Source organism: Brienomyrus brachyistius, chromosome 13 (genome assembly GCF_023856365.1).
Source record: "Brienomyrus brachyistius isolate T26 chromosome 13, BBRACH_0.4, whole genome shotgun sequence".
NCBI lineage: Eukaryota > Metazoa > Chordata > Actinopteri > Osteoglossiformes > Mormyridae > Brienomyrus > Brienomyrus brachyistius.
In genome coordinates, this window is record NC_064545.1 from 16116078 (window position 1) to 16128110 (window position 12033).

Sequence of the window (12033 nt, forward strand, 5' to 3'; positions counted from 1 at the left end):
ACAGGGTGTTGTGGCACCACATACACTAATTGTTCAGTCTCCTCTGAGGAGCATGAATGTGGTGAAGGAATTTACAGTATTTAATGATCCAGAGCCTTATTGCCTGGAGATTGATCTCCTGGTTGGGACTCACTTGGTGAACAAGTCTGTGGAGAAAATCCAGACAAATTACAACAGGGTTACGATGGGGAATCGAATTACTGGGAGCCACCCAAGCGGGAAAGGCTACATGAAGCCCTCTTCTGTGCTTGTCACCCCCAGGATGAGAGCTGGGGGGTGTGTGGGTGTCACATGCACTGCCATGTGGCCAGCAAGCATGAGCAGAAGGGACCCAGTTGTAAAGTGTATCCATGATACAGGTTATAATTAGGTTTAGACAACTGGATATGAACAGGAACCATTTCAGTTCCAAATGATTCAAGCTTCGTCGCCGAAAATGGCATTGGCACCCAGGGAGGGGTTTGTCATTTCTGGGGCCCCAATGAAAAAAATAATCAGGATGACGACTTGCATGTTTCAAGACTAAATAGCTGGATACTGAGGAGCAGCAGATACGACCTGTGACTGAGAGGTGAGCCTGGATTAAATCAGTCGGGCTTTAGAGAAGCTCATTACGGCATCCTTTCTTAAGCGGCACAAAACTCACAGAATTATATGCGCGAGTTATTTTCACTAATCTGAATGGGCGAGCCCACCTAATGATCTGCCCCCAGTAGTGAGTAGTGTGAGAAGGGGGTAGCTAGTTAGCTGGCAGGTTAGCAGAACAAGCAGCTTCAGCATCTAACGACCATGTTTAATATCTGCTTCAGTGACTGCAGCCAATAGGCTCCACCCAACCTCAGGGGGCCCATGAAGAGCTGTGGTTTGAATGGTGGTAAACACATCCACTGTGTAGAATCTCTTATTCTAGCAATAAGGAAGATGCTTGATTAGTTCTCACGCATAAAAAATTAATGGCAAATAGTAATAACCTTATGGCACTTTAATGCGACTTAATCACGATTTAAGCTCGATTTCCATGACTGATAAACTGATTTATACTTTTCAGTTAACTGGTGAGCAAGTACTCTTTACCGGGAGCCCGGGCACAGTTAACAGCCAAATATATCGCATTATAAAATTACTTAGGAAGGATGTCATGTAGGAATAACACTGACGCCAGGGGCGGGCTACGGTTCTGTATGGGGGTCTCCCAAAAAGCTAGGTGGAGCAGAGAGGACCCCCGACATCAGGCAGAGCTCAGGTGTACAGCCAGCGCTGGGGCTTTTATTACTGGGAAGCGGGGGAGGCGCCAGCCCTTTGCCAGCCCCTGACGTCAGGCGGCTGGAGACAAGCGCCGAGGGGGCGCTGCCATAAGCGGAGGGCGAGTGCGCCTTTAAGAAGCGCCCAGCGGAACAATAAGCGGCTCGCCGTGTCAATGCCCTAACAATGGAGCTCAACGGTGCCCTTTCGCTAAAACTCGCATTTTGGCTCTGCTGCGTAGGATACGCCGGAGGTAAGTTAGAGCTACTGTATGGGGTTTGAGGACAAAAACGCCTTTTGGCGATGTGTTGCAGCAGAATAGGGGAAGCGCCTGCCTACCGTGATCTGCGAGCGCTAGCTAACTGGTTAGCGGAGTCGGAGCCCAGTGCGGTTCGGGTGCAAAACTGGACGGGCGCGCGGCCATCGGGGTCTCTGTTGCCTTAAATTACCGGCTGACGTTGTTGTGTGGAAATAGCGGACTGCGGGCCGCTTCTCGCTGGCCGTCAGGGTTCGCTCGCCCTCTCCCGTGGTATTAAGATGGAGGGGGGCCGATGGTGATCTCCAGTCCCTGTGACGGGATCCGCGCCGCAGACCGCCGAGCTGCTCCGGATCGGCCCACAGATCGCCCGCCTGTCGCGGCTAAACGGGCCCGTGTTGTCAGAGCGAGTCCGGCTGGCGAAGCTCCCGAGTCGAACCGGTTACAGCCAGAACCGAAGACCCGATTATATTAAACCTGAGAATCCGAGATGGCAGTGCGCCAGCCCGCATAACCCATGCACAAGAAACGGCAGCTTGCACATTTCGTTTTTTTTTGTCTTATGAATGGCGCACATTTGCATTTGTTATATAGGATGAAAATCCCGTTTAATGCATCGGTCCTGCAATCTGCTTGGCCCAGTGGAATCCTGGCATTTGCATCCAGCTTTTAGCTAGATTGAGGCTGCATTTGTGCCGGTCCAGTTCAGCGTGAGGCACGGACGGACGCTGCCGTCTCTTAATGCCCTTATTTCCCCTGCACCTGTAACCGATGGGAACAGACTGAGCATATACCCCGATACCGGAGTCCCAGTCACTGAAACATTTTAAATAAACATCATTCACTTTGCTCAGTACATGCTTGTCTGGAAACATAGCGACTCGGTGTCCGATAATCACAACATCAGCTTCGGCCCTTTGTTTCAGTTATATAGTTTGGCAATGATTCTAGTTTCTTAATTTACATGCATTAACTGGCCAATTGACGGGTTTCAGAAACGGCTATAACTGAGGAAAATGCTCCCTGTTAGTTCCTTACAAATCCCTCCCCCCCAAGTAGGTATTGTGACTACGGAACATACTTAATTAATCAGTTTAAGCATGTTACATATGTCTGAACTTACAAGCGTTTGATTATTAGGCCAGACCGCAAATTCCTTGGCGTTTAAGCCGCTGTCGCTCCTATAATAACCCCTATAATAACCGCCGGACTCTTTATAGGCACGAGGCCGCGCTGCGCCGTCGCAGTTTAATTAAATCAACAAGACAACAATCGGCCTGCATTTAATTAATTGCAGCAGATGTTTGTGTGTTGAGAGCAGTTACGGCCGTGCAGCGTCTTGTGCGTCAATAAAATGGTCTGCTTTCAGATATCCAAATACCTTAATTTTCAACGAAATTTAATAATGTTATTGTTTACAAATAATCCGAAAAAGCCTGAACCTTTCGACTTTGACTATTAACGGGAGCCTGCGTTTTTGATGGTATAAGCATGACAGTGACTCCTAATTTAATCTGCGTGTAAATCTGTAGATGGTCACTTGCTGTACTAGCAAAATTCACATATGTCTTGCCAGATGTTTTTTTCCTTCTAAACTGAGCCACGAGGCAGCGGCTCATGACGGGTCTGACGTAAACTACTATTCTTTCCATATTACTATTACTTTACGTAAAAAGATACAGTCACATCTAAGACCTACAGAATTTGGCTGAGCATCAGGACTGGACCAAATGGGTTCTATGTGTTTTTCTGTTGAGTCTGATATGGGAACATGTATAATGGTCAGTCACTGCTACAAATGTCCTGTTTGAGACTTATATACATGGTTATGTATGGTGGCTGCGGAGGGCTGAAGTCTTGCTGTTTAAATCACTGCTAGACGGGTGTCTGAGAAATTTAGGTTGGGCTCTTTTTTTGTTTTATAAATACCCCCATATTTATTGCAGCAAAATCACATTACAATACTTAGAACATTTCCTATAACCCTGCTGTCCTAGTGTATTATACAAAATACTTTATTCCTTTGTATGCTCTCCTGATCTCTGCTTCTAACGACCAGCTCAGGTCACTTCATTATTATTTTTACCTTGTTTATCATTGTTTTCTGAGTTGGCGACTATTCTGGACTGTGCTTGTATTGGGTTTCAGGGTCTGTTCAGCATCAGTGAGATGCAGTGAGCTAGCTGGCACTTCTGCATGACTGGACAGTGTGTGCCCGTTTCCTGGGCACGGCGGCCGGGTCGTGTGCTGACTTCGGTCCAGAGCAGACATCCACTGCATGACTTGGGCATCCAACTTTCTGCCCTGAAAGAAAGGCACTGGGGTGGGGGGAGTTCTTGAGCATCTAAGACTTTCCTAAGGATTCCTCAAGTGAGCTCACTTTGAAGACAAATTGCATAAGAAGGCAGGCACTGTAAGGAATTACTAGCAGCCCAGCTGAAAGGTGTCCGTTTTGAAGCGCAGGCCGCACTGGGCGTGCAGACAAAGCTCTTAAGGTGCAGCATATCGATTCCTTTCACACACCCATCACTCAGCGGTTCCCCTCCAGGGAAGCGGGCCCCTCGGGTGGCGGTTCAGGTGCCCCTGTACAGTGCTTTGGCTCGTATGGAGAAGGATGCACAAGGTCATTTACTGGTTTGCATCATGCGGCAGGGTTGGCCGCGACAATACCCATCATCAGGTGCAAACTCTCAATCCCCTTTTTTTCGTAATATAATTTTAGCCTCCTGAGGCACTACTGCATGGTAATAAATGGCAATGATATTTTTAGTGCCAGCAAAATATTTTGGCCTGGGAAAGAAACTGCAATAAAGGTTACAGGAAAATGAACTGAACTTTTATTCTGAAAGTGATTTACAGCCTGTGACACGCACCGGTGAGGCATAACCCTTGATCGATTTGGGGCGATGATGACGATGACGTTCATGCATTTAGATTACATTTTACCATTTTAAAAAATGTTGCAGGCTTGACTGGCTGGTGCTTTTCGGCAGTGAAGCACGTGGTCTTCAAGGTAAATATGGGAAATTTAATGCAAAATAGTGCGTTGGTAAACCGACGGTAGTATTTTTTGTTTAGTGTCTTCGGTAAAACATTATTGTTTGCAGTAAACCAGGAGCGTCATCTGACATTTTGAGACCCTTAAATGCGGTTCCCTTTGGTTTATTGTTAAGAGGAAAGAGCTTTTGTTTGGACTGAGTTGGGACCTACAGATCCCAGAGGGAATCACTAAAAGCACTTCGTTTGGGTTTGCCGAGTCTTCCAGGAAATGCAGACGAGATGGTTGCCACACACGTCTGGTGTACATCACCATCATCGTGAAGTTCCTCTTCCCTGCATTATCACATGACTGTCGCAGATGTTAGAGACGATTTTTGGTTACCTTGCATGTCTGCACAGCTCAGAGGAGTTGTGATTGTATGACAGGTGGCCAGTCGCTGTGGGGCCAGTGTCCAGCATCACGGGGCGCTGATGTTCGTGTGACTATTGCAAAGAGGGTGCTGGAGCACCTGGAGCCGTGCCTGGCATCCAGTGCGACCCCCCTGACCTCGCGCTGTAAAGCAAACCTAGTGTGGAAGCCCGTGTATCGGACCGGCAGCTCAAACGGTGACACTCCCCTTTCTCCTGTCCCATTTCTGTGCTGCATTCTCACAAAAGAAACGCTGATGTGCTTTGGGATGGAGTGTCGCATTCCGGAGCCAGTTAACACCCCCCCCCAGCAGTCAGAACGTGGCTCTCGAACAGTCGTCTACACAATACGGTTCCATATGGTCACACAAAGGCTGGTCTATGTGGCCAGGGGGAGCGTCCCAGATGTACGGAGCCCATGCTGTGGGCCCCATGGGCTCCGGACTCCCCTGCGCTCAGGGTGGCCACAAGTTCTCTGGTTTGCGCCGTCTGCTGGGTGGGGGTGCCCACTGCACTGAGGACTCTCCCGAATATATGAGGTGGTCTTGCCCGTTTTCCGCATGGGTGCTTGGAGAGGAAAGCGGCTTAGGATTCCCGTAGTCATGTGACGATGTGCTTAAACCTCACGGGCAGCTCCGATGTAATGGAGGACATGTGCCTGCAGGTATGAATACTAAACTCCAGCTGGCGACGGAGTGTCCCATCCTCCTCTCACTGCCCATGCCTAGGAGTGTTTAGGGGGTTAATATTGTGCAAAATTGATCACGAGCGTGTATTTCACCACACACCTAGCTGTGTAATCTTCTGATGAAGGACAGCTGGAGTTCATGTTCCTGTTTCTGGTCTTAGGGCAGTGAGCCAGAGACCTTGGACGGCCCTTCCTGGATGCTGTCTGGCTCTTCACCGTTTCTCCACGTTTGAGTATCACTCCCTCTTTGCCACCAGCTCTTACTAAACAGGAGCAGCGCGAACGTCAGTCATTACACTGGGGCGTCCAGTGAGGCGGTGCAGTTTGACAGTTTGGCCGTGCGCCGAGGGTTTCCCGACAGTGAGCCGGGCGGCTCTCACAAGGGCAGAGGGCTCGCAGGGACCTTTGCACTAACACCAATCGATGTGTCGCAGATGTGCAAAGGTCAGGCCCTCTGGGGATTGAGGTGCTTGTGTTTCATTAGTTTTTTTTTTGTTTTTTTGAGGAAACTGCAAAATAAACATGCAAAGTCTAATACTGATTAATATAAGAATTTTGCTCTGTCACAAAGTTCACGCTCTTAACTTTTTCAGGTGCCCCCGATGGGGTGTCTATCTCGCCAATTCCTCACCGTGTCTGCTCTGTGTGAGGAGGCCAGTGGTACCCACTGTTTGAGTACGTTCGTGTTTCTTACTTGAACATGCAGCAACTGGGTTGAGCATGGCAGGTCCCCGGACAGGAAGCTTATTCCCACATGCAGGGGCTGCTGTTCGGACACAATGGTGCGTTGTGCTAAAGGCCTGCTCTGTCTACATAGGGACCCCTTTGTTGTCCGACTTGGGTTTTGTGATTTCTTAAATCTCCGCTTGTTCCCTGCCTGGTTTGATTTGATCCCTTCCTGGACCGAGCAGCCTTCTTCCCCCAGGGTTATCCTGTACGGTTGGCTCGGCGAAGCTGCTGGAATCTCTGCAGTTGGCTCCGTGATGCTTTTCGAGTATGGCTCCACTCCTTGTGAAACGTGCGATGTTTACTCAAAGAAGATCATCCTCCAAGCTCGAGGTGCCTGCTAGCTCCTCTCTCCAAACAAAGGACACAGCGCGTCTCCTTGACGGTGCCCGGCCCTCGCCGCGATACCGTGGCGCCTCACGCAGTGAGCATCTGCTCCGTAAGGCAGTATTTGGAAGCGCTGAGATTGTAAGTGTGCAGCAGGCCCTGCCAGAGTCATTCGTGGCCCCTGTAGGCCGCATTTTCTCTTGCGCCGCCATGAAACGAGGCCGAGAGATTAGATGGGAATCTTTCGAATGATGGATCATTCAGATCTCTGTCTTGCTGGAAGCAAGGCATCATGGGAGCTCCGCCTGATTATTATGTTCATCATAACAGGAAGCCTGTGTACCGCTCAGGCACAGCAGCTGTATATAAATGATCTGAGTCCTTTCAGTTTTATACCTGTTGGGGAAATGAGTAGATCGATTTAATAATGACTGGCAGACCTCTTCCCTGGTTCGCATTTCATTGGGATGTAGCTCTTTAGCTGAGCTGTACTTTGTGTCCCGGCTTCTCTGTGGCGGATCCCTTGTCACTCGGGCCCAGAGGCTCAGTTCCGTCACACGCCAAAACCAGGGCTTGCTGGACGTCAGGCGGCTCACTCCCCGCCCTCTTCTGCCACCATGATCTCCCTGCTGTCTCTCTGCCTTGGGGCTGTGAATAAGGTTCATTCAAGCTACCAGAGCGTTTCGGATGTCAGAAAATGGAAGCGTGGGTGAAGGTGCAGGGGCACCACCCACGAAAAAACTGGCTAAACTTGCCGTATTTTGTATCTTTGAATGACGCGGCTGCGGTGAAAAGGTCATCGACTTGTGATATTTCGAGCACTTTCCCTGCTAAAGCAGATAAGATGCTGTAAATGTGTTCAGGCCCCATCTAAGGCTGATGGGGGGGGGGGGGGGGGGATTAAGGGGCAGGTTTGCAGGTCGTGTGGGGGCAGGGCTGGATTATGCTGGATTGCATTAACAAAGGGCACTTTGACTGCTGTGAGAAGTGGTTCACTGCAAGATGCTTAATGCTCGCGCTCAGGAAAAAAAAGCGGTTACACTCTGCAGTAAAAAAATTTGCCCCACTTGCAAAAGCTCATCAAATGGTGGAGGTAAAGATAGTGTCCCTCACAATAAGGACTAACAGGACTTTGTTGATTGGGCTGCAAACTTGCCTTTCACTCTCCAGTCGGTCTATAGCTGCTTTCACACCGAAGTTCTGGAACCTGGTCCCAAATCCCTGGACCGTTTCGACCTGGAACTTTTGTAGCTTCTGGCCACTTTTGTGCGTCGCTTTCACACCATACAACAGGAACCTTTATGCTAAGTAAGAATGAGAGACACAAAAAGTACGTAGGTTAAAATTCACAAATAACTTAATACGAAGCTACACCAAAACAACGGAGGATAAATAAGCGGTTTTGTTATTTGCTGGTTACTGGGGGGGATTGATCGATATCAAAACGAGACACAGCCTTTAATTTATAGTTTACTTATTTGACCCACAACATTCTTATTTAATCCGGCTAGCAAATCGATCTTTCATTTTCTAAAGAATAAAAAAACAATAATGTTATGCCCAGTAGTTTGGGTTTCAACGAAAGGTACCTAGACTGGAGTTTGGTACTAAAAAAGGGTTCTGGAACCTAGGAACTACAATCAGGTCCAGAGATCCACGACAAAGTCCCTGGTTCCAGAAAAACGTTCTAGTTTTAGAAATTCCAGCAGTGGAAAGTGCCTCGTGGTGCTTCGTTTGCCAATTTAGTGCCTGACTCGTTACCATTTAATGTTCACCTTCTCATTACAGTTATAATAACGATGAGCTGGGTGCCTCTGCCTTGGTTTACAGCTTTGTGTAGATCTTACATTTCCTGCTGCGATGGACGTTAATGGTAGTGTGTCTGAATTCAGAAATCGGATGCTGGCAAATCGTCCATTTTGATTAGCGATGGCGCGCTGGTGGCTGCCTTGGCGTTAGTCACAGCTGAACCTCGTGCAGGAGTCGGCATGTGTGGAGGAGTGATCTGAGCTTAGGCTGCTCTGAGGTAGAACATCATCTGAGATGTTACTTTAGGCTAGGAAGAAACATAACCATCGCATAACCATAACAATCAGAATCCGGTGCAATAAGATTGCTAATTATCCAAAAATCACCCCCCTTTTTCCGCGTTTTGTTTAACATATTTAAAGCCGTCTGGAAACATGTAGCCACTTCCTTTTAGATTCTGACGGCAGGATAAGCGGTTGGGAGATGGATTATCGTTATCATCAATAACTGTGTGTGTAAAATAAATTTAAAATGGCTGACTTTCCACTAGCTGTGCTGCATCCATCTTGCCTCGGTATTTTAACAAGACATTGGCTGCCATTTGTGAACAGTAGCATTCGAGGCAGAGGTGTAAATTTCGTTCTGTGTGGTTAAAAGCCTAGGAGTTGCTGCACTCCTGGTTCACCCTACCTGCATTCGCACTGCTGCTCCCCTCTCTCTGCGCAGGCCATTACGGGAACCCCCTAAGTAAGTACATCCGTCACTACGAGGGCCTGTCCTATGACACGGACGTCCTGCACGGCAAGCACCAGCGGGCCAAGCGAGCTCTATGCCAGGAGGACAGCTTCCTGCACCTCGAGTTCCACGCGCATGGGAGGTGAGTCCGTGGCACGGTGCTTCACAGCAGCGTTTTCTTTGACACTCTGTGGTAATTTAATGACTGACTTTTTTTCCCTCCCTTCCAAACTATTGGACATTCTCTGTCAGATAAATGACAGATAAAGATCCTCTCTCTTGAGACTGTGTTTGAGAGGTTTGTGATGAGATTTATGAGGAGTTTGGACTCGTGCTTTCTGGGAGGTTGCCGACTTCTTCCATGTAGTGTGAACTAATTTCATATTTAAGGTTTTGATTGAAGGAGAAATTGCTTAGGGGGGGGGGGGGGTCAGGATTTCGTATTGGGGTGTCTGTGGGCCTGGAGCAGAGCTTTGCCAGGTTCTTCATTGCTCTTCCACCCCACGGTGGAATAATGAGAGTTTAGTGGAACGACCGGGAGGAGGTCACATGGCCAGCCTGCATCTGTGATGTCATCGACTGCAGCCCGTTACAGTGCAGCTTCTCATAACCGCGTACAAGGCACTGCCCAGCACTTTGAGACACTGTCTTCTCGCATAGTGGATGTACTTCTCTAAATCAGTCGGTATGTACATACATATTTCAGAGATCCGAGTCGGAGTTTGATCCTATGCATGTATTTTACACAAAGGGGAACATGGCTGCCTAATTTAAATCCCCCCCCTGCCGTATGATTATCCATATGCTCCATTTCATCATATTCTATGCCCTTTCCCTCTGTCTGGCCCACTTACCCATTAAGTGCCCCATAAATAGTCCCCACCCCCCAGTTTCCCACTCCCCAGCTTTGTAGCTCTGTGACGTGACGTGTGCCCCGGCTGAGTTCAGTCTCCGGGCCACGCTGCACTTCCACGTGACCGAGCGCAGAGTCGTCCTTTCCGGGCCGCCGTGTGGGAAAGCAGCTGTAACGCAGCACAGACCTTCCTACCGCCATCATTCCTGTTCCCATTAGTGTACCGTTCCGCTTTTGTTTGCCGTCTCCATGGTTCTCCCAGAAGATGGGCTCTTTCATCAGCCTGCCAAATGATATCTGACCCCAGTACATCGTGTTAGTCTTTAGGGATGGGGTGTGTCATCTGCTTATATGACTGAAACGGACACCTGACCTCAGGGAGTGGAGGCTGGAGGGTGTGGAAAGCCATGCGTTCTCTGAGAAGTGGCTGCGGCGCTCTGCGTTTGTGGTGCGTATCTGAGGGTGTTGCTGCCTGTTCCTCATGACGCAGGCAGCAGAGGCTGGTCCACCTTCTGACTGCTTCCTTCGGTCGGCTTCACTTGGAGCCTGTCCCAGGCACGAGCCTGCGGTTCCCCTAGACACAAGTCCCGTCCATAGCAGAGCACGTGGCCGCACCCCACGGATAGTCAGTCCAACCTCGTGTCTTTGGATTCTGGGTGAAACCAAGCATGACATTGGGAGATCATGCCCACTCCTCACACACAGTGTGGAGGCGGGATTCGAACCCCCTGCAGGTGCCAGGCAGCGGCTCCGTGCCAATCCTGCATGCCGTCCCGCTGCTGTAAGCTGTTTTTGTGATTTCAGGCTGTCAGGAGGCTTCCTACAATACTCTTTGATCACGTGCCGATAACTAGCTATGGTAGGTTATAGTAGCGGGTAATTCTAGGGGTCCATCAGAGTGCATCAAGGAGAATAGACGCAAAAGTGGTCAGCTGGGGCTGGAGCATCAAACAGCTTCTATAACTGCTGCTTTCCTCTTTAATAAATCAAGGTGCCAGGACCAGCCTGGTGGCTGATTTGGCCCAGATAAGATCTGCTCCAAGCAGGGAAAGTAGAGCTTTCTCCGGCTTGCTGCATGTGATGTATATCTTGCTTTTCCAGATGCCGGCTGTATCAATCATCTTGCAGTCCTGTCTCCCATGCGGGTCTCTCTCTCTCTGCCTTTTCCTCTTGGTATCTTGCTGCATTGGTGTTTCCTGATGGTGGGGGTGAACACGGCCCCTGGTGTGGCTGTCATGGCTCCTTGCCGTGTGCTTTGCTGTGATTGGAGCGTCCTGGCTAGTCTCCGCCTCCCAGCTTTTCAGAATGCACCTTTTGCCTTTCAGCAGCGTTCCTGCTGGCTTGAACTCCCCCCCCCCCCCCCCCCCACCCCCTTTGTGGCTGTCCGTCCATGGACTCGCAGAGCTGTCAGGTTTACCCAGTAAGCGGATTTGTGTTTGCGGGGGAGGGGTGCACCTTTCCTTTGATTTAAAAGACACAGATGGATTCCTTATGAAATAAAATAATTTGCATACTCGCATACTGCTGTAGCTCAAGAAGAATTAGCCGTTTTGCCTGTCCTTCACCCTGACTGGTGATGTCGGGTGCCTTTTCAGGGGAGGTGCGGACTGATCACCCTTCCCAGTGTGCGAGGAGGTGTCCATCATTCACAGGGCATCCCAGGAACTGCAGGCGGATTAAACAGAGGGGACGGCCTCCAATCAGGGCCTTTGTCATTGGTCTTGCCGTCACAGGCTCTGCTTTTGTGCCTCTGCTCCTTAATTGACTCTGGTGGGGCCCCGAGGGTCCCCCCCCCGCTAATGCCGGCCCCGAGGGTCCCCCCCCGCTAATGCCGGCCCCGAGGGTCCCCCCCCGCTAATGCCGGCCAAGGCCGGCTTTCTTATCAGGTGGACAGGGTTGGACTGAAGCGGAACCCTGAAGGAGTGATATTGATTTGGGGGCCAGGGCTGAATAGCAGGCGGCCTTGGTGGGGGGGGGGGGTGAGCTGGTTTGCGAGCACAGGGGCTGCGCTGCCATGGAGCCTCCCGGAACGGCAACAGCCGGATCGTC

The 12033-nt window shown here is 49.8% G+C and overlaps 1 protein-coding gene across 1 annotated transcript in view; it reads left to right on the forward strand.

The window, feature by feature from the left end:
- Nucleotides 1-1308: 1308 nt before the first annotated feature.
- LOC125706307 (disintegrin and metalloproteinase domain-containing protein 10-like) overlaps nucleotides 1309-12033 on the forward strand; it is a 39499-nt gene continuing 28774 nt past the window's right edge. The window contains exons 1-2 of the mRNA XM_048972945.1: nucleotides 1309-1495; nucleotides 9123-9273. Coding sequence (XP_048828902.1) covers nucleotides 1429-1495; nucleotides 9123-9273 — 218 coding nt within the window. The 5' untranslated portion in view covers nucleotides 1309-1428. The remainder of the gene's footprint in view (nucleotides 1496-9122; nucleotides 9274-12033) is intronic.